The 23,929-nt window shown below is 36.3% G+C and overlaps 1 protein-coding gene across 3 annotated transcripts in view; it reads right to left on the minus strand.

Annotated features, from left to right (window-relative positions):
• Positions 1 to 5,515: 5,515 nt before the first annotated feature.
• The window catches only part of LOC118735778 (GTPase-activating protein CdGAPr), a 392,697-nt gene continuing 374,283 nt past the window's right edge, over positions 5,516 to 23,929 (minus strand). For all 3 annotated transcript variants that reach the window (XM_036465735.1, XM_036465734.1, XM_036465733.1), the window contains 3 exons: positions 9,978 to 10,360; positions 9,436 to 9,738; positions 5,516 to 6,274 (listed from right to left, as the gene is read on the minus strand). In XM_036465735.1, coding sequence (XP_036321628.1) covers positions 5,643 to 6,274; positions 9,436 to 9,738; positions 9,978 to 10,360 — 1,318 coding nt within the window. In that variant the 3' untranslated portion in view covers positions 5,516 to 5,642. The remainder of the gene's footprint in view (positions 6,275 to 9,435; positions 9,739 to 9,977; positions 10,361 to 23,929) is intronic.

Here is a 23,929-nt window from a genome sequence, read left to right on the forward strand (position 1 = left end):
TCCATTTTTAGGGAAGTATTTAAACTGTACTGTAAAAAGTAAGATGATAATTTAATTATAGTTGACATGCTTCATATAATGTTTGATATGCCTAAGATATTAATACAAAAAAAATAGCAATTCTTTATGGGCATATCGCCGGGTCGTTACATACCAGATTTTAATATAAAAATTCACCTAAGATTTAACTGTCATCGGTGATGTTAATTCTGACCTTGTATCACGCTTGACAGAAGAATTTACTTTTACATTGCAAAGTCGGAATTAACCCCAGCGATGACAAATAAGACACAGATGGGTTCGAACATCACAAAATTGTTTTTGTGAAAATTGCAGATAGCGGCTATTGAATATAAGCCCTCGATAATAGGTTTGTTCCACAAGCTATTCGAAGTAACTTCGAGTTACACATACGTGTTCCAAAAGTAAGTTTTAGAGTTTCTTTGATATACGCTCACAGCTTGAACTTTGCTCGAGTTTTTCTACAAGTACATAGCTTGTGGAATAAGCTTATATTCAATAGCCTCTATCTGCAATTTTCACAAAACATCTTTGTAAAAGTAAATTCTTCTGTCAAGCGTGATACAAGGATACAAGGAATTAACATCACCGATGACAGTTAGGTCTTAGGTAGATTTTTATATTAGAATCTGATTTTTATGAAAAATTCAGATAGAGGGTATTGAATATAAGCCCTCGATATCTTGGAGGGTTAATTGTTTAAAAAGAAGGCTGACGTTTTTTTTGGCGTGTGTTGCTAGATGTTTCGAAAATAACTTTCAGTTTAATAACAACAAATTCAAATATTCGAATGGCTTTTGCCTATAACTTACAATTCTTTTTTCACAATTTACTCACATTGTAAAAGAGTTTTGCATACAATATATAGAGTTAGATACTCTTATTAGCGAGTTCTTAGGCTTTCAAACTTTTTGCGTAGTTGAAAAAATGAATTTAAGCCATGAGGAATTACATATAGATGAAGTCCTCAAATGGTGGTACTTTTCCACGGTTTGAAAAAAAATATATATTTTTTTTCAATACCACACTCAAACGAAGCAACTGAGAGGATCTTAAGTATAAAGTTTTCTTCCTGGTGCAAAGGAAGAAACCGGCTTCTAATTAAAAATTTTTAAGTGAACTGCATATTAAAAGTAATTTTAAATTGAAAAATGTAGAATTCTTTGACTATTTAAACACTGAAGATGGAAATGATGTCATTATTGCTATTGAAAAATGCTGTAAATAAAATGATGTGTACACTCATGCTAAAATGAATAAACCTTTTCTTATGAACTATATTTTATTTATATACCAAAATACTGTTAAAAAGAACTACTCTGGCGTTTTGAAGTATTATTTGATACTTACATTCATAATTTTGCTATGAATAAAAATGCACTGAAAAGTACTGATTTTTTTAGCATGAAAAAGTCGAATGTACTGATTTCGCGCATAAAAAAATCTGGCAACCCTAGAGTGGCCAGAAGTGATTCGCGCACTTACGGTTCAAATCGCAGCTCACTACGTCCGGATATTTATATCCACGTATCCCCTGGCCATCGCCTGGCTGTCGGCCGCTGTGGTGTAGTGGTAAGCAGTGCGCGTCTGTACTCCGTTGCACCATAAAAAAAAATATAGAAAAAAGGTTTTTTCTTAACAGCGGTCGTCCCTCGGCAGGCAATGGCAAACCTCCGAGTGTATTTCTGCCATGAAAAATAGTTTCTCATAAAAATACAATCGCCGTTCGGAGTCGGCGTAAAACTGTAGGTCCCTCCGCTTTGTGTGACAACATCAAGGCGCACGCCACAAATCGGAGGAGAAGCTCGGTCAAACACTACATATGTATGTGTAAGCGCCAATCTATTATTATTATTATTCCCTGGGTAGCAACCAAACACCCGTTTGGGAGCGAGCTAAAGTGAAAAGGCGTAAAACTTCGAGTGCGCTGGGTTTGGGTCCCGAAACGTTAAAAAAAACGTTAAATGAAAAAGAACAGAAAGCCTCGGATGATACCACCTTTTTTTGGTGACGACCACGGCAAAGGGTATGCACCTGGAATGTCCGGACCCATCGGCGTAGCCAGGTAGGGGCAGGGGGTGCTCGATATTTTTATCGATATAATAATCGATATTGCTATCGATAAAATAATCTATATTGTTATCGATACTGTTATTGATTAAATAACCGCTATTGTAATCGATATAACAATCAATAATAATAATCGATATTGTTATCGATACAATAATGGATATTGTTATAGGTATAATAATCGATTAAATAATTGATTTTGTTATCGATTTAGTCATTTATATTTTTAACGATATGTACAATAATCGATACTGATGATTGTTATATTTATCGATGAATTAATCGATCTTACAATCGTTGTATTTTTCTATGTGTTTATGGATATTGTTATCGGTATTTTTATCGACACAGTTACCAACAGGGTTATCGATATACTAATCGGAACATGGAATGTGATCACATTACATGACATCACATCACATTTTATCAGATTATATAAAGAGACATAACATGATATTACATCACATAATATGATATCACTTCACACGATATCACGTGACATCACATTATATGGCATGACATCACATGACTTGACATCACATGATATGACATGGTATGGTATGACATCATATGACTTGACATCACAGGATATGACAACACATGACATGACATCCTATCACATCACATAAAATCACGTCACATCTTATCACGTCATCGCACCTCATCTCATCTACGTGAGAATAAAAAGAAAAGGATATAAGCAAAGATGTGAAAGATAAAAACAAAGATGAAGACCAAGGTAAAGTTACCGATTTCAAATCCAAAAACACCGTTGGAAAAGTAGTTTTCTGTAGATGAGGAGAGTTTTTATAGTTTCGAAATTGGTTGAAAATCGTCGCTTAAAAATTTCCATATTTGTTAACGGTTGTTTTTGCAACCTGTTCAATTCAAGCGTTTCGCATTTTGTTTTACTTCGTATTTGAAATTAAACTTTGAGATAAAGATAAATATGAAGATGAAGAAACAAGTGATAACGATGAAGACAAAAAAGGCAAAAGTGAAGATAAAGTCCAAAATTGAGATAAAGGCGAAAATGGAGACAATGAGAAATACATAAGGTTAACAGAGCTGAAATTTTCCGATAGGAATCGAAATAAAATCAGCCATAAAGGTTACTGAAATTTATCGAAACATCGATGTTTATAATTATCGAAATTTATCCATGCTTATTAAGTTATCGCACCGTATCGAATTATTCAAACCGATCAATGTTTACTGAGTTGTCGAAATTTATAGACACAGAAACTAAGTTGTCCAAATTTACGGATAGTTATCGAGCTATAAAAACATGTGGGATTAGCGAAATTTGTCAAGTTAAAGAAATGTATCAAGTTATCGATATTTATTGAATGATCATTATTTATAGACTTAACGAAATATATCGAGGTGACGTAATACATGGAGTTCTTTCAACTTACAGAGTTATCGATAATTATTGATCTACTGAAATTGGTTGGTTCAACGAAGCGAAGTTTATGGAATTTTCAATATATATCGATTTATCGAAATTTCAAGATTATATAAGCTTATCGATTTATCACTGCTTATCGAATTTTATCGTGCTAACAGAGTGTAATGAGATATCAAAATTTTTCGATAGCTTTCGAAAAATGTGGAGATGTCAAAAGTAAAAATTTATAAAGGTATCCAAAGTTTTTACATTTTTGAGTTATCGAAATTTATCGAGCCATCGAATTTCACATTTATCGAAATTGGTCGAGTTAGCGAATTTTGTTGAGTTATCGAATTTTAGTGTTCTTGAAATTCATCGAACTATCGATATGTATCAAATCATTGAAATTTATCGATAAACTTGAATGTATCGGGTCAATTCCAAGTCCTGCCGAGGTCCTCCAAAGACCAACAGAAGATTTTCCGGTTAGTTAATTTGTACCGTATAAGTTTTGCTACGTGTTAAGTTAGAAAACCTCTCCAAGGCTTCTAAAACTAGAAAAACTGTCGAATTTCGACAGTAACTGGCACTCTAGTAATAATAATATCGTCACTGACACGAATAAAGGCGAAAAAGGACGCGTGAAAAAAATTTTCTAAAGGACGCGTAAACGTGGATTCAACATCGTTCCGGGAAAGTCTTTCGGGAACTCATTTACTCATAATCATAGTTGATCGCGAAAATATAAGAGAACAACTAATTTTTAAGCAAAAACTAGACCGACTTCAATTCTCATATAAAAGTTTAAGATTATCGTTAATTTCTTCATGATCCAATGATCGGATTTAAACCAAATTAGTATGCGACCACCTGTGAGGTAACACATTTCCTTTAAAAAAGAACTATAGAAATCGGTTAACGTGGTCCAAAGTTATGCGGTAACATACATAAAAAAATCCCAAGGAATTGATAGCCCTTCTCCTTTTTGTGGAATCGGTTAAAAATAAAATACATATTTTCTATTTTTATAAGGAATTTAAAAAGTTAGCGCTTTATAAATCATAATGTTAATGCAGTTAAATAAATTTTCGGCTTTTTAGTAATAAAGGGGCAATCAATACAGTCTCAGCTCAAAAGTTTCGCACCGGCTTATTCTAATGGCGATTTATTTTCTACAAAAACTGTTGCCTTTTAAATGCCCTCTCCTTAGTATTTGTGCATAGAGGGCACTGGGATGGCAACATATTTCGGCAGAATAGAAATGGTTTAACTTTTTAAGCCAACGACATCCCTTGGTCGTCAGGGGGGTAAAAAGTTAAACATATCCATTTTATGGCATTCTTCAACATGCCCAAAAAATATGTGCGTATATAAATCAAATATTAATTCTGTTAAAAAATATTGAATAAAATTTGCCCTAAAAAGAATTACAAGAAAAAAATCAAAAGTTAAAAAGGTTCTGAAAAAAATAAAAATTAAGGAAAGATTCTCATTAAAAAAATGTAAACAGTTTCAAAATAATAAAAACAGTTTGTTTATTTTAAGAAAAGAAACAAAAAGTTTTGAACAAATTTAAATTAAAAAACCAGTGTATTAAAAGGGTTATCAATTACAAAAAAAAAACAATTATCTTTTCCTCAATCTACATTTCAAAGTTTGTAATTTACTAATTTTCACTTTTTTTCTATAATGGATGTTCGATACAGTCTCTGCTCTATAGGCTCACGACTCCGAACAGCGATTGTAGTTTTATGAGAAGCTGTTTTCGTGGCAAAATACACTCGGAGGTTTGACATTGCCTGCCGAGGGGCGACCGCTGTTAAGAAAAAAACCTTTTCTCTATATTTTTTGCGATGCAGCTTTGACCAGGGCTTGAACCCAGACACTGCGGAGTGGAAGCGCGCACTGCTTACCACTACACCACAGCGGTGGCGCTTTTTAACATACAAAATAAAGAGAAAAACAAATATATCACAAATTTAATATCATACATACCTTATTTTATTCTAAACATCAAATTTATTTACATAACTGCAGGACACAGAAAAATTGTTAAAAATTTTTCCCATTTAAAATACTCTTAATATTTAGATACATGCATTTGCAACTTGTTCCAAATACATAAATACAATAATTTCATGCGCTTGCATTTCACACACTACGTCAAGTGAAAAAGTTTGGAATCGCCCACAATATCCACATCACTACCCTCATCATCGTCGTCGACATCTTCCTCATCGTCATCCACATCCGAATAATCATCGGTAGAGTAGTCATGTTGCAGAAAACCTACAGCGTTATCCAGATTACCACTCGAAATGTTGCGCAACATTTGCAAATGTTGTTGATGGGGTGGCGATACGGGAAGGTTGCCGTGCACTAATGGCGGATGATGGTGGCCAGCCCCCAAAGAATCACCAACTCCACCATTGCTGCTATTGCCACGTAACTGTAAGTGTGTTTGATGGGCGTGCGGATGTGAGTGCGAGTGTAAAAGTGTGTGTTGCTGATGTGTAGCGTGTTGCTGCTGCTGCTGCTGCTGTTGCTGTTGTTGTTCACGCGCATAGGCCTGCGCAGCGAAACTCTTTTCAGCGCCATTTGTATTTTCCACTCCACCATGATTATTATTGGCATTCGAATTGCCACTCTGATTGTTGCTGGCGGCTATGGTGGCGGCGGTGGTGGTGCCACCGGCGGAGGCCATGACAATATTATTGCTACTGCTCTTAGCACTGTGACTGCTGCTGCTGCCACTGGCGCTGCCGTCCGAACGTGAAAAGTCAACGGGTTCTGCAAATGGAAATTCACAAAAGTTGTTAATAAAGCAATTTTGTTAAAAAAAGTTTTCACTTGACTACAAAGTTTGGAATGTTTTGGGGAATTTAATTACATGAAGTGCTCTGAACTGAAATAGTCTCAAGAAAGTGGTGCTAATGGAGTAGCAAGTTTTGTAAAGTTCTTTGAGAGATATCGCCCGCCGCCACTAAAGAGTTCACTCTTACTTTAGTAGCAAGTTATTGCTGACGTGGCGATGGAAATGAAGATGGGAGTTGCAAGCTTCCTTTGGGTTTGCTTGAGATGCGTATACTTTTACATACAAATAGATTGTTCAGCATTTGTTGCGAGGTACTATGCATGGACTAATTTTTATAATTGCATAATTACAGAAATAAAATCAAGAATTTCGCGAAAAATACATAGCAGACAAAATTAAAAATTTTTTTTTTGTTAAACCCTTACAAAATAAAAAATAATTTGAAAGTATACTTTTTTGGCTATTATTAATTTTCCCGAAAAAAAAATAAAAAATAAAAAAAATACATAGGGGACATTTAAAATATTTTAGTTAAAACCTTACAAAATAAAAAATAATTTGAAAATATACTTTTTTTGGCAATCTGTTATTATTTTTCCAAAAAAAAAAAAAAATAAAAATAAACTTGAAAATATATATATAGTTAAGGTTGAAATTGAAAGAATTTAAAAAAAAAAACTATGTCTAAAACGTTACAGGAAAAATTTCAAATAGTAAAAAGTCTCAGTAGAAATGAGTAAGAAATCTCAGCACTTTATTCAGATTAAAATATCAATCCAAAATTACGTCAAATAAATGGCTAACTTTACTGGGTTCAAGTAAAACTGTTAGAACTTCAAATTGAGTACAATCATTTCTGAATACAGGTACATATAAATAAAACTCAGTACTTTTAAGTATCTATTCGTCACTTACTACTGAGTACTTTGAATCGATCCTGAGTGCTTGCATCAAAGTGATGATTGGAGCAGAGTATTTTTAAGTACTTAGTACTTTCGAGTTCTTTTAAGTACTGAGTACTTTCGAGTTATTTTATGAGTACTGAGTACTTTTGAGTTCTCAGTATCGATACATTTAGAAATTGGTTTCTGTCCTGATCCTTTTGTGAATCAAGTTCTGAGTGCTTTTGGTATCGATACTGCCCAACACTAATATATACATACATATAAAGGAGTCCAACATATTATGGGCATGATTACCCTAAAACAGACGCAGGTTCAGGATCCGGTGTCTATAACGAAAGTTGTGGCGACAATTTTTTCACTTCTCTCTTGAGGAATTTGTCGATTTTTGCGCTCCTCAAGGCCATGGACCATGTAGTGGAACATAATTGGAAAGCTAGGAGTTTACCTTCGTGCTTGTACATAGTTCTTATTCCATGATTATGTATACGCCGTGTAGTTGGGAGAAAAATTTCGATTTTCTTTACATGGCTAAGACCGTGAATAAAATCTGAAACTAAAATGGCGCGAAAGAAACAAAGAGAGTAACATTTTCTCTCCTTTAATAATAATAAAAGATTGGGGGAGGAACCTAAAGTTTTACGCCAACTCCGAACAGTGATTGTATATTTATGTGAAGCTGTCTTACATAGCAGAAATACACTCGGTTGTGATTACGATTAATTAGTTTTTATCATTAATCGTTAATCCAATTAAAAAGAAAATCTGATTAAGTGTTCTAGTTTGTCCGAATATCTCACGTACGATGCAAGAACAGCATTTTTTTTCTTTGAATCGACATACTTTAAGCATTGTTGGCGCTATTTTCATTTGAATGAGGAAGTAGCATCATTTACTTTATTTCCAAATTTTTGTTGAAAAGGTAATAATGTCAAGTGACTTTATTTCGCACCAGTACACGAAATAGTGCCAATTGACCTTATTTCCGAACTTTTTTATTGGTAGAGTTTGATTTGAAATTTAATGAAATGAAAAACGATATCAGAAATAGCTGGATGGACTTAGAAGAAACATTTGGAATATTTATGTAGGTTTTTGAATAGGATTGTCAACTGTTTAAAAATTAAATTTACATAAAAGTACGATCTGTCGGTGGTTGTGGCATCAGGTTGGTGGGCACTAAAGTACACGGGTTTGTCGCTGCTGGTTGTGGCACCAGGTTGAGGACCACTGAAGTAGTTGGATGCTTCGACGAGCGTAGAGTGTAGTGCATTTGAAGTGCTAGGAGTGCTGCCCAAAATAATATTGTGTGCGCATCTCCTCTAACGGCTTGGTCAAATACAAACACTGTTCCTTGCTTTTTAATTAATAAACGCTGTATGTCTTTTATAAGAAACCAAGGCGTATTTAACAAGGTGGTGTTAGCCGTATATAAGTAAAAAATAACACTAACAAATTATACATGTCCATACTGTCATTGGTATGAGTTACAACAAACACATCGTTTTGACGTAATGGCCTCCACGGCGAAAAACTCAGCTGTCGCCCCAACACCATCCTGTTAAATACACCTTGTAAAAAACTTTCTCATTTTATTACTTGGCTTTGTTCCGATCGTCGGCTAGTTAAAGCGCAAGCAACGAAACCAACATGGGTTACCGTGGCGCATTTGCTAGCGCTGCACAAAAAGGAGTTTGGTACCCTACTACACAAAACCCCACCCCGCACGGTCGCAATGGTTTTACAAATTTATTACATTACATGGTGTTTACATTGATTTAAAACGAACAAATAGTTAAATATATTTCCCCAGTTGTTCGAGTTCTCGAGATATTAGATTTTATTCTAACAAAAGTTCATTTTCCGCACTGATTCGGATGCTTTACTTGATGATGGTGCAGTGATTGTCCCCATATCCGATCATAAAAAAATTCGAGTAGTAAAACATGGCTCAAAACCAATAAAGCTACCGGAGCCTATGGTCGCATCACTGAGTTATGTATAGTAAAGGTGCTTTAAGTTCAATGCACGAAATTTCACTGAGTCAGTCATAATTACGATTTAAGGCTCTTTTAAAATAACGGTCTCTGCGAAGTCTCTATATTATTTTTGCAACGCAACAGAAGATAGTTCTAAACTTGCCTATAGATTTTCCTATTGTCGCATGGCAAAGTAACGTAATGTACGTTGTAGAATATTTTGGCTTATTGAAAAGTTGTCTTAAGTAGACTCACCATTTGTATTGTCTCGCCGTCGCAACTGCTTCTTATGTTTCATGCGTCGATTCTGAAACCACGTCTTCACCTGTGTCTCACTCAAACCCAATGCGTTGGCCAGCTCTACACGTTCGGGCGTTGATAGATACCTTTGCGCCTCAAAACGTTTCTCCAAACCCGACAGTTGGGGATCACTGAAGACAGTGCGCGCTTTACGTCGGCGACAGTGTCGCAATGCATTCACACCCATACCCAGACCTAAAGCCAATTCGGGCACACAACCGGCGCCACCAAAAAGGTGACCACCACCAAACAAGCTTGCTGAAAATACATAAAAAAAAAAGGTTTCATTAAATAACTAACATCTAATAAATTTTCGATATTGACGCCTAATTGAATATTGTTTGCAAAAAAGGCAACCGTAAAAGTTTGGTGTTTTTAATTTGTAATTAAATATAGTATTTTTTTCCAATAACTAACTACATACATACATACATACTCGTATGTTTGTATACACTCCTGTGGTGTTAATTGCATAATTGGTGTGCACGCAAACTTACCCTGTGAAAGAAAATAAGGGTCCACTGATTTGTAGGCACCCGTGGACGGTGACAAGTAGCCGAGTGTCATTTGCAAGAAGCCATGGTCACTGTAGGCCGCACTTGGATACAGCACTGAGGCTGGATGTGGATGTTGTGGCGCAGGTGGTGGTAGCGTAAGTGGTGGCGGTGGTGGTGGTCGTGGTGCTGCGGCTGATTGTGATAAATAGCTGCATATTGTTGGTGAAGATGAGTGGTGTGACCTGTTGTTATTGTTGCTGGCATGTGTGACGGCAGCTGGATGCACGGATGTTGGCGATGGCAGTGAGGCGGACGAAGTTGATGATATTGAAGAGGGTGCAGTTAAAGCGACGGACAAATTGGGACGCTCGCTCGTTTTGAGGCTGTTGATGAATAAGGAAAATTAAATATGTATGTAGTATTTTTATGTATGAAATTTATTAATTAAAATTTTCTCTTTAGATATATAGTTTCTTAGTGACTAATACTTTTTGAGGGAAGCAATTAGTAATATTAGTGGTGCCTGGTGGACCCCTCCTACTCCTAAATTCATGTGCTTAAGGTTATGCAGAACATAATGCCTTTTGATACATATTGCAGACAGAACTGCTGTTTAATGCCGGATCTCTTCAGCATTACCACATTTAGGCTTCCAGGCTGTTCTATAAGTTTTAAGGCAGAATTGGACGCCATTAAGGAAGCAACAGGCCCACTGCTCCTCAAGGATGAAACGTCAATAAAGGAGGTAATAATCTACATACTTCGTTAGTCAAGCGGCCATCAGGCTGCTGAACTCAAATTTAATCAGGAAGGGCTTAACCACCCAATAAATGCCTTCAATATACATACACTTAAGGTCAGCTGCTTAAGTCAAGTGACATTTTGACTAGTTTTTGTTATTTTTCTTTTGTTTATTTAAGGTTAATATTTTTTTATAAATGTTTAGCACTTTGCCTAACTAGTGACACATAAAACCACATTTCAAACTTCGTAAAAAAATTATAAAAATTCAACAAACTTTAACATTTGCGCCTGAAAATTTTAAACTTTTTATTTATAATTCTGTATACCTTTCATGAGCATGAAATGGTATTATAACTTTGGTCCGATGTTTGTAAGTACCAGAATAAGACGAGATAAACCCATTAAAATGTATACTTAGATGATCAGAACGTCGAGGTGAGCCGATGTAGCCATGTCCGTCTGTCCGTCTGTTTGTATGCGATCTAGTCTCTCAGTTTTCGAGATATCTGGATGAAATTTGGTAGGTGGATGTATTTTTATAATGTATTAATCATTGGTTGGAACCGGAAGAATCGAATCACTATAGTATATAGCTTCCATACAACTGATTGCTCAGATAAGATATTTTTCATTATAACTCCTCCATCTATGCAGCTAGGGACATAAAGTTTTGCAATATTTCCACCCATTATGCACGGATTGCACGAAATGCAAAAATACTATTCCAAATTTCGAAGACTACGAGAGCACCTCATTGCAAAGTGGTAGCATGCATGGGTAGCAAGCAGCGAAATTATGTATCAAATACAGTGTTGCCAGAGAAAATTTCGTTTAGAGCTAAAACGGTCGAAAAAAAACCTAATTAATACTAATACTTAGTAGCTAAAATGAAGAGCTACATATTTTTTTTAAGGTTGAGCCCAAATCTTATAATTTTTTGTATAGGCGGCAACCCTCTTCGATCAATGGACACCTCATTTTTCATAATTGAATGAACTGCTCAAATCTGATGTCATTAACAAAAATTCCTTTACGCATTACATACATATCGTCACCTGAAATACAAAACGACGTAACAAACATAGTCGCTGAAATTTAAAAATTCGTAACTAATAAAAAATTAAAAATTCAGTTTTTGATTGATATGATAGATTTTATCGAATTACAACTCCCACATCATTTAAGGAAAAAAAATAAAAAAATTTAGTCACGACTTTTTCCATTTCAGTTACGATGTTATTACGTCTTTTTGCATTTCAGGTGACGATGTGTATATGTATGTGTGGTAGCAAATTTTAAAAAATGTTGCAGCCCCACTAAAAAAATAAAAGCTTATTGCACATGTTGATACCTCATATTTTAGTCCAACGAATAGTGAAGATCTTGTAATTTATAAAAAAAGTGGCAACCCTACTCAAAAAATAACACATTACTGAACATCTAGAGGTCAAGCCCTTCATTTTGACACCTCAATTTTCTTATTCCAACGAACAGCCCTCATTTTGTAATTTTTCCTACAGGTGGCGACCCTCCTAACAAAAAAAAAAAAAAAACACAAAACAAAGACATCTGAAGACCTCTTTTTTTAATTGAATGAACTATGCAAATCCGATTTCATTAACAAAAAATCTTCAGTGGTTTGCCATTGCCTGCGAGTGGCGACCGCTATAAGAAAAAAAACGTTTTGCTTTTTATTTTTTGATGTTGGGGTGAACCGGGCCCTGCGGAATGGTAGCTTGCACTGCTAACCACTATCTCACAGCGGCCGCAGATTAGAGATTGGCATGGTCAAACAATTTTGCTTTTGCTTCATAGCATGTTCGGATAAAATAGTAATTTTTAAATAGATGGCAACCCTACTCAATAAGTAATTCATTAGAGAACGAAGTGAACGAGCCCTTTTATTTGACACCTCATTTCTTGTAATCCAACGAAAATTACGTATGTTATATTTTTTTTAGACACGTGGCAATCCTATAGGAATTTAAAGAGTAGTGAAGATAATATTCCTATCAGTACAGATTATACTTAAAAAATCTCGTCTAAATCCGTTGATTGCTTTTTGGTTTAGCGGGGTCAAAATATCTCGACTTTCTTTAATACTATGTATAGAAGATAGTAATTTTCAAATAGGTGGCAGGGCTAATCAAAATATGATTAGGTATCTCATTTTGTAAATGTAACGAACGGCAACAGTGACGGTGCAGAACTGATGCCTACGTTTGTTATGTTGAATATAGTAATTTTATTAACAGGTGGCAACCCTATGCAAAAAGTAAACCATGAGTGATTTTCTATAGGCCAATTCCTTTCATTTTTGACACCTCATATTTTGTAATCCAACGAACAGTGCGGATCTTACAGTTTTTTTTAGACAGGTGGCAACCCTATTAAAATTAAGGAGTTCTCGAGATTAGCGCGTAAAAAGAATCTCGACTTTTCTTTATACTATATATAGATGCCAAGTGACAAAGAAAACTTCCGTGCATTCTTTACGAGAATGGTAAATGAACACAAAGACGACCTACGAGGCGACGGTAGTGTTTTGTTTTGTAAAAGCTGCGATATAAGCCTAAATGCAGCCAGTACCTTCCATGCGGTTTTTTTATATCCTCGCGCACAAGGGTAATAAATATAACTTTGTTCGCATAACGGTTGTTTGTAACAGCCAAAACGAATGGAGATAGATATAGACAAATAAATACATACGTAAATGATCAGAATGAAAATAAAAGTCGATTAAGCCATGTTTGTCTGCCCCTCCTTCCGTCCGTCCGTCCATCCGTGTATACGATAACTCGAGCAAAAATTGAGATATCTCAACGAAATTTGGTACGTGGGTTGGTATTGAAAATGGGCGAAATCGGACTCTAACCATGCCTACTTCCCATATAATGGTATTTTCGAGAAATGCGAAAGCTGCGGTAAATATTTCAGTAAATGTTACGCCAAATTTTGTTGAAAATTAGAATGTAAAGTAGAATTTGGTCAGTGTTGCCACGAACAAATATTTTTTCCTACGAAAATTTCCTACCAAGACCAACAAAATCCTATCAAAAATATTTGAGGTTTTTAAATGGTTTATCCAATGCAAAGTTTATTAAAAACGTAGATAACATAACACTTAGTAAAACGAAAACACAGCTAGTACAACAAAAACAAACTAACTACGTATAACAATTAATTATACTATACAGATTTACACACGTGTTTGTCTCCTTACTCATACAGATTTTTATTATTATTATTACGTCGGGGATACACGCGCTGTGACCTAAGAAGATCTATTGTGCTTAACCCTGTTTGTAATCACTCCAACCTTAGGCTATTTAAAAAGTTATGGACTTTTGAGGGCGCCATGTTTAAAATTTTGGATAAGAAGACAATCGTTCCTTAAGGTGTATCAGTCTGCTATTTATGATACGTGGGCAGTCACATTGAATATGTTCTGGGGTTTCCTCCACCAGCTTACAAAAGTCCATGCAAGCGCATTTGAGCTCCTGGCTTTGTTGACAGTCAGCCCTTACGTTGCCTTCAAACCATTCATGTACCGGAACCCACCACAGCATTACGCTATTGTGGGCCTCCAAGTGGTTCAAACGAGTTTTACAGCTGTCTAAAAGCCTGATGCCATTTTAATAGAGTCTTAGACCTTTGACATGCCTGACTATCCGAGGTTATACTTATTTATTTAATTTATTTATTTATTTCTCGTCGTCCACTTAATATCCGTCGGTATACCATACTTAGGACCCTTCGTAAATCACAGTTGTTATCATTTCTCAGCAGTCCTTTTCGGGAATTCTAACTTGTATGGTTTGTAGAAGGATAACTCGGGATTATGCTGGAATGCCCTTAGAACATGCCTTTAGAATGACCCAGAAGATGTCCAACTTCCTTGCTGTTTATATTGGCCAGTCGTAGGGCGCTTCAGCAAGCCTCCTTTTCAAACAGAATGGACAAAGGAGGAATGCCTGCAATGACATAAAGGGCATCCGTTGGACACGTGCCCATATCTCCTGTGATGAGCACGCGGATCAGTCGGCGCAGCTTGCTCAAGGGGGCACCCGCCTTTACTTGCTTAGATTTTAGCCATCAGGCCCAGTCCACATATGTGACAGCGGGTCTTACTACCGTATTGAAAGACCAATAGGTTAGTTTTAGTGAAATTCCCCAAGTCTTACCATGAAATCTCTGACAACGGTTAGTTTATTCACAAGCCTTTTTCAGCACACCAGCCTCCAGGTTCTCTGTTTTAAAAAAGTATATATCGCTAGCGTAGAGTGAAATGTTGCTAAGTCCACTTTTTATGAACAAATAGTTTTTGATGCAAGAAGCAAGGAATATTTTGGAAATGCACCGTTTCTGAAAGGATCTAACTACTTGTTTTATTTTTACCCGTTTTATTCCGTGATGTGCAAAATTGCTAAGTCCAAAGTAGTCACAGAAAATTTGATAAGTCCAAAAAAATATGAATATTTCTTTTTACGCTATCGAATTCGATTTGTATTGAGGGTTTCTAAAACAATATTATTTTTGAATATTTATGTACATATGTATGTATGTATGTATATTAGGCTGGGTCGATTTTGTATGGGGGAAAATAAAAGGCATTTGACCATATTGTAATAGTAATATTATGATGTCTTAGGTCTAAGCCAATTGTTATTGGCCAAGAAAGATTAATTTAAAACTTATCTTTAGCCCGCGCAATTGAATCAAAGTGTATGAATTTTGAAAATAAAACTTTGGCTTGTAATATCTATGGAATGCGTTAATTGTTATAAACAGGAAGATATATCAAATTAAAGGTTATTAAATTTAGTACCTCAAGTTCATTTAGCGTTTTTCAATAAGTCTAAGACATTAAAATACAAAATAAGAAAACTATAATTTTCCCTTATGAATTTTCAATTCTTTATTACTTCAGCAACCAAGTGAAAAATACAAAATTGTGAGACGAGATTTATTTCAAACGTTTTAAAGCTTTCGGATGATTATATAATATTAAAAGGACCATGGACTTGGTCACGCCGATTTGGTCAGTTTTCAAGAGTTAAGTTAATAGTAGTTGCAAGCATAAATATAAGTATTTGCATACATTAACATAATACAATTAGGGCCAATTTTAAGTCCATTTTTCTTGGTTTCTAAATTTGCCGTCAAAGTAGGGGACGTGCAACAAGTGTTTACATCAATATTTTAGTTAATTCCATTATGTGAAAAAGTAACTGTAGGTAGGTAAATGCAATAGTCTTTAACATATCCTGGAAAATCCTTTTGACGACTCTCGAATTGGACGATATTGCTTTGCATTCAGCTTGAACGAAAAAAGTCACTCCCTGGCATACTTTTCTGTAATCCGGTTCTTTCATTTAAAGATTATTTATAAAATTGAAGAGATTTTTTTTTTAGAAAAAAACTGGAGATCCACTTAAGTTTCTCGATATAACTTTGGTCATTCATCAAAATAATTCAGATTATAAACAAATTATTTTAAAATAAAAAAAAATGTTTAACAAAATTTTTTGTCATTTTCCTGTATTTGCAATTTTTGTATTGTATGCTTAAACATAAGTAAACTAGTGTTTCAAGAAGATGTGCCTGTTCAGTGAAGAGAAGGTTTATCCTTAGCAGCGGTCGCCCCTCGACGGGCAATGGCAAACCTCCGAGTGTATTTCTGCCAAGAAAAACAGCGTAAAACTGTAAGTCCCTTCCCTTTGTGTGACAACATCAAGGCGCACGCCACAAATCGGAGGAGAAGCTCTACTACACTAACATATGTGTAAGCGCCAATCTATTACACAAGGGAACAAAAAAGGGGAACAATTTCGTTGCATCAAATGTTAAAGCTGTTTCGGATAGACTTTTTTGTGCTGATTACGAATCCATAAGTATAAAGTCTCCATCAGCTCTAGATTTGGAAAAAACGAGGTCAAAGTGTCAAAAAATCGCGTTTTTTGCAATATTTTAGAAGCCATAGCAAAGAACCTAAAGGTGATATTAGGCTTAAATTAAAGCTAGAAGTCTCGACTGCTATCTCTGAAAATACCATCCCTGCACGTTGAATCGATGGTCACTTATAGTAATCAGCATAAAAAAGTCTATCAAAAACAGCTTTAACATTTGATGCAACAAAATCACTGTTTGTTCTAACAAATCGTTTCTTAAAATGTATTTCTTAAAATGGATTTTTGCGTATAGTACATATTGGAAAAATTCATGGATAATTTGCTAAGTCCAACAAAAAAATTTTAAGAAAAAAGAGAAAATGTGCTAAGTCACAAAATTATCTACAAAATTTGTAAAAAAGCAGACTTTGTTATTATTTTTTTGTAATAAAGGGCTAATGAAAAACGCGAAACGTTGCATTCAAAGTTTTGCAAAATACTTAAAGTAAATTACTTAGCAACGTTTTTTGTGTCTCCTGTACAATTGAAAAAAATGGACTTAGCAACTTTGCACTCTAAGCTAGCGATATGTTACATAAAAGTATAAAGTTGGAAATTTATTTATTTACATATATGGGTTTGGTTAGAGCATGAATGATATTTGAATAAAACAATAAAAAAAAAATAAAATTTATCTTAGAAAACATTGTACACATTAAGAAAATCAACATGTGATTACTTGAACAAGTCGCTGTATACGGAATTTTCATAAGTGGCACTGAAAAAGGCATATCGTCACTAGACACGAACAAAGAAGGCCGGAGCTCAAAAGTTGACCGCGCAAAAAGACGCATAAAAAAAACTTCAGCGAAGAAAAACTCTTAGCATAGTTGACGGCGAAGAAAGACGTGTAAACTTATTTTCGCGGTCGACTATGCTTGCTGGCGTAACAGTATGAAAATTCCCCAAAGAGTTTTTGGGGAGTGAGCTGAAGAGACAGTGCTTGGCCAGATATTAAATTACTAGGTTTCGCGTCTTTTTTCATAATTTTTTTTTTACGAGTCATTTTTCGAAGTCAAAACACTTATTCGTGTGTAGTGACGATCAAAAATACGAATACACTAACTTTTTGACGGTTTTATTTCTTTATAATTTTCATACCAAATTTTTTTTTTTTTTTTATAAAAATATAGTTCATTCAGCAGCAAAATCCAGCAAGATCACTTTTTATTATTTTCAAATAGAACTTGGAAAAATTCAAGAAAAACCAAGAAAAGTTCATAAAAATATTCAAATTTTCAACTCGATTTCTTTCAACGTAATCAACGGTAATTTTTAGAGACTTGAAACTTGCACCTTACTAGACTAAAATTTAAAATTTAATAATAATAATTAAAAAACTGAATACTGCAACGAGATAGGAATTGTAGTAAATAATATTATTTTTTTAAATCAAATTTAAGGAATTCTATAGTGCATATTTTTATGTATTTTATTAAGCATATTTGGTTGATTTGATATGGGGTAAATTTCGAAATGATATTTTCATCGGTTCACTTTTTATGACCCGTTTAAGTCGTTTTTAGGGCTAGGTTTGTATGGGAGGTGTGCTTTGAAATAAACTGATTACGCCAAATTTTTGAGGGTTCACATATAAGATGATTAAAAAAACAAAACAGAACTTTTTGGACGAACCGGCTAAATTGGCAAATAAAACTGGCTAAAAACGGCTAAAATGTTTCAACTAAATTTCACATGTTTTATTTAAATAAATCACGAGTAAAAACACTATTTCTTGGAGAGAAGTTACAAATTCGAGCCGGAAAAAATTTTGCCAGCAAGAATTTGCAATTAGGAAAAACATATGATTGTGGTACATGGTTGGATTTTTTGTCGACGATAATTTGAATAAACAAGTTCGTTAAATTTAAAAATTTAGAAACTGGAGCGATTTTAAAATGAAAAATGTAAGTTAATACTTGTTTACTTAATTTATTTAGTTAATTCCAATAATTTGAAAGGTACTCGGCAAAAAAAAAAACTGTATTCTTAATCGGAATGCAATCTCAACCAGAGTCGATAAAGTAAACCCGACAAAGAAATTGAAACGTATGTTGAAGAAAGTCAGACTGACAACATATATACACGTAGATCCTGTTTTTCCCCTTTTAAAAGAATTTTAAAAATTCTTTACAAATTTTTTTTGTTTGATATGCAACTGTGGACACTAGCTGGCAGAAAAACTTGCAAATTTGCGTTCGTACAGAAAATTGCAAGTTTCTCTACATGAGAGAGAATTTGGGTTAATTTTTTCTTACTATCTGATATTTTGAGTGATAATTCTAATATGACTCATTTATTCATTTGTGCGCTATTTATGTTGTTTTAAGGCATCTTTGAGGTTAAGTTTATATGGGAGGTATGCTTTAAAATAAATCGATCATGCAAACTTTTAATTTTTTCTCGATTTATGACCCTAAATGTTTCATTTGGGGTTCTGCACTGACTGTTTTTAATTTTTTTTTTTGTTTTTTTTTTTTTCAAAAAATATATGGAGCTGTACCATTGTGCGTCGGTAATACACAAGCAATATCAACTGCCATTAAACAACGTTAATTGGTTTCAAAATATAAGCCACACGTGTGTTTACATAAGCATGTGATTTATTTATTTTTATTTTTTTTTTTTGTGAAACACCATTCCTGATACCAGCATTATCACTTAGTTAATTGTAATTTCGAGCTTTACCGTTGCTGTGCCACAAGTTGGGTGTATCCTTCGCTCTCATGCAACGGACTTAATGGCGAATGCTTTTGATGCTGTTGTTGGTGGTGCTGTTGTTGTTGGTGTTGCTGTTGGTGTTGTGCAACACTTTTAAATTTTACACTATCACAATTATTTTTGGCAAATTTACCGATAGAGGTTTTCACTTTGATGCCAATATTATTATTATTATTGTTGTTGTTATTATTCAAATTTTGACACAAAATATGCTCAATTGAGAATGGTGTCTTTGCCGTTACAATTGTAGCGGATTGTTGCTTACCAACGCCACCGCCAACGGCACTGCCATGGCTAACGGCAAGACTATTCCCACCAGCGGATGCAGCCATCAGCGAATGTGGCGATTTGGTGACGCGTTCACTCACTTGTATGGACATTGTTGCCTAACAGATATTTGTTTTTTTTTTCTGTTTTTACTAAGTGGTTGCGGATCGCTATTTAAATGTTAATAATTACATATATTCATTTAACACAGCACCAAGTCCTTAAAACATCCTTGGGTAGGATTGGAATGCGCGCTGCGCGTTCTGCAACTGTCGACAGTTGAAAGCGATTTGTTGGCTCAATCACCGCACAATAACCGTAAATCTCTCTAAATTGCTGAGATGACCGTCGTTGCAACATCGGCAGGAACAGCAGCAGTGGCTAACAAGCAGCCTCGCAATACGGCGGCAAGGAGCAACCCTTCCGCGCCTGCCTGCCACATTTTGTTGGTGTGTTGTTGCTGTTTCATTTGCTGCGCTTATGTGCTTTTACGAGTAAATTGCAATGCTAATTTTAGCCTCAAAGCGCTTACTCGTCCTTTCGCCAAATACGCTGTCAGCGCCACCACCATCAGCCACACCAAATCATTGATATCTACCCCGCTTGCTCAACACTCTCTGATTTGAACACACCCACTCGTCGCGAAGCTGCTGCTACAGCATCATGCACCATATGCTATGTATTGTATATTTGTCCTTTATTGGCATCCTTTTCGCACATTGCCATGCCATGCCATGCCATTGCACCACTCGATTTCCTCATTTAGTCGCATTGCTACACCGCATTTTCCCCATTGAGTTTACAAGTAATTTTCTCAAATTAACAAGAAAATGTTGCCTTAACTAGGCTATTATTATTTTTTTTTGCAACATTCGTGTGTGGGTGTTTATGTGTATCGCTTCATAAACTCTATTACAAATATATGTACGTAGATACATAGGTATCTATGCAGTGTCGTCTCACCATAGGACATTGGTACTCTTTTTTTGGGTTTTTTGGTGGGCCGTCTTATCCTTGACTTAACATAACCAAAAATTTTAGTAAGTGATATTATTGAAAACGAATTCGTCTAAAGACAATAAAGTCCTATATAGCAACTGGGTTTGGCAAGTGACACAAGGAAAGCTTAGTGGATTTAAAAAAAAAATTTGTTTAAAGTATTTTTTCATCTTTATTGGCGCGGTAACCGTCTAAGCGATTTCGGCCGAGCCTAACAAAGCACGCCAGTCGTTTCTCTTCTGTGCAAACTGATGCCGATTTCGAAATGTCAAGTCCTTCTCCACCTTATCTTTACAACGCCGAGGAGGCATCGCGACCCGCGTTGAATACTTTCAGAGCTGGCAGATCATTTCTAACCAGTCGTAAGATGTGACCAAGCTAGCGTAGCTGCTGTATTTTGATTCGCTTCGCTATGTCTATATCGTTGTAATGCTCATACAGATCACCGTTAAAGGTCCATAAATCTCTGGCAGAATCTTTCTCTCGAAAATTGCCAGAGCCGCCTCATCAGATGTTTTCATTGTCCATGCTTCCGTGCCATAGAGTGTGGTTTTTCTACGTCGAGAGAGAACATTACTCCTGAATTGCCTTCTCAGTCCGCAATAGCTTTTATTGGCAAGAGTGATTCCCCGTTGGATTTTAAGGCTGGTTCCTAAATAAACGAAATCGCATACTTTTTCAAACTCGTAGCAGTCAGGGTGGCAAGCCGCTTATTCTTTGACTGTTTGTGTGATGACAGGAGATACTTCGTTTTTTTTCCTCATTCACCTTCATATCCATTCGCTTTGCTTCTCTATCTCCGAGAAGGTCTGCATACGCCAGCAAATTGTATGCTTTTGTAAAGTATCACGCTGGAGCGGTTCAGTTCTGCATCACTTATTATCTTCTCCAACATCAGATTAAAGAAATCACATGAAAGGGGGTCGCCCTGTCTGAAATCTCGTTTGGTGTCAAACGGCTCGCACAGATCCTACCAAATTCTGGCGGAGCTGGTGATATTCCTCACGGATATACCAAATTCAGGCACTGCATGCTGTCGAAAGCGGCTTTAAAGTCGACAAATAGATAGTGAGTGCCGATCATTTTCTCGAGGGTCCTTTCCAAGATTTGGCGTATTGTATAAAGCCAATCAGTTCGTTGACGGTGGGCTTAAGTCTTTCGCACAATATGCTCGATAAGACCTTGCTTAGAAGGCTGATCCTACGATAGTTCGCGCGAATGGCGGGGTCGCCTTTCTTGTGGCCTGAGCAGAGCACACTTGAATTCCATTCGTCGGGCAAGCGTTCATCTGACCATATTCTGCATCAGAGTTGATGCATGCACCTTATCAGCTCCTCGCTGCCGTACTTGAATAGTTTAGCTGTCAGGCCGTTAGCTCCAGCAGCTTTGTTGTTTTTCAACCGCGTAATTGCTATTCGTACCTTGTCATAGTCAGGCGATGGAACATTGACTCCGTCATTTTCGACTGTGGGTTTCGGGCTCGTCTTCTCCAGAACTTTCCGTGCTGCTACCTTTTAGTAGGGTGGAAAAGTGTTCCCTCCATAATTTAAGCCCGTTCTGGACCTCGGTCACAAGCATTGTTGTTCCTACAGAAGTTCGCCCTGGCCTTGAAACCTTCGGTAAGTTGCTTAACTCTCTGATAAAATTTTTGGGTGTTTTTCCTGTCGGCCAGCATTTCAAACTCTTCGTACTCGCGTATTTCGGCTTCTCTCTCTTCTTTTTGCGGCAAATACGTTTCGCTTTCCTCTTGAGTTCCCTATTAGGGTCCCACATAGCTCGCGTTACGCCCGATCGCTGCGTGGTCCTGTAGGTGGCATATTTTTTTTTTTGCAGCTTCTTGACAATCCCCATCGTATCAGTTGTTCTTTGGGACTCGTGAAAACCGACTACTTCGACGTTGGCGGTACTTAATGTGCGGGATATGTTGTTTCACTCGGTTTGTTGAGGAATGCTGTCTGAGAGCAGGTGTGAGAGTCGAGTAGCGAATATGTTGGCCGTCAGTTGTAACTGCAGCTTTTCGAAGTTAAGCTTTCCTTGCATATTTCGGCGCGCATTCTTTGCTGGTCCGAGTCGATGTTTGGGACTCATAGTGGAAGCGTGCCTTCCGTCTATCACAACATGATCGATTTTCGATCTGGAGACAGCCACTTAGCTTGGTGGATATTTGTATGCTTGAACCTAGTAAGTACTGCATGCTACCATGTTTGGGGCCCGGCGAAGTCGATCAACCGCAGTCCGTTGTCATTGAAGCCGCTTAGCGCGATTTTGAATCATGGCGGGGACGCTCCAAGCGCTCATAGAAGAAATCCTTAAACGCTTCGCCCCTCCCTCCCGTCAGAGTAGTTATGGGCGCAGATGAGCACGATGTTAAAGAATCTCACTTTTTCACGGTCGTCATCAGAGGGGGGGTCTCTTCCGAGGCTTTGTGTATATTTTTCATAGGAAATAGTTTTTATGTGGCGGGACCCAAACCCAACGCAGAATCCATTGGTGTTAGAGGGTGGTTTCTTGACCGAAAAAACGTGTATATAGCGAGCCGCTTGCTCCAAGCCAGACGCCCGATTGCAGCCGAACCTACTGGTGAACATACGCTACATACTTCAGTGGGCCCTTAAACCGAATATATTGAATTGGCCCCACTGAAGCTCCCTCTCTTTCCGCCGTGACCCAAGGCTCCACTCGGATTGGTTACCGCATGCGTTGCTCACGTTGCCCATACTGCGCGAACGAAGACGTAGCTGCATGCCCATAACTACGACTATACGCCATTGCACTCCATATACATACATACATACATATATTAATAGGCTAACATGAATTTTATCCGCCTTCGTTTGGCGGTCTTATTGGTCAGATTTTGAAATTAAGAGTACCATACGAAAAATATTGTTTTGTAGATGACGGAAGTTTTAAAGCATTTAAAATTGGTTGGTTTTTCGCATTCTGTTTTGCTTCGAAGGTATAAACGAATACGATCACGAACACCAATAGGAAACCGAATTGGAATATGAAGACGAGGAAGACGACGAAAACGATGACCAATACGCATGCGAATACAAAGTGGAACACGAATGTGTAGACGAATACAAGACGAGAACCAGAGGAAGTATACGAATACAAAAACGAATACGAAGACTAAGATGAATACGAATACGTTGACGAAGACGAATATGAAGACGAATACGACTACGAATATGAAAACGAGGAATTATACAAAGACAATAATACAAAAACTGATACTGATAGAAAAACTAATACGAAGCCTAAGGT

This window comes from Rhagoletis pomonella, unplaced genomic scaffold (assembly GCF_013731165.1).
Source record: "Rhagoletis pomonella isolate Grant_MI unplaced genomic scaffold, Rhpom_1.0 Rhpom_scaffold_00003, whole genome shotgun sequence".
In the NCBI taxonomy this organism is placed as follows: domain Eukaryota; kingdom Metazoa; phylum Arthropoda; class Insecta; order Diptera; family Tephritidae; genus Rhagoletis; species Rhagoletis pomonella.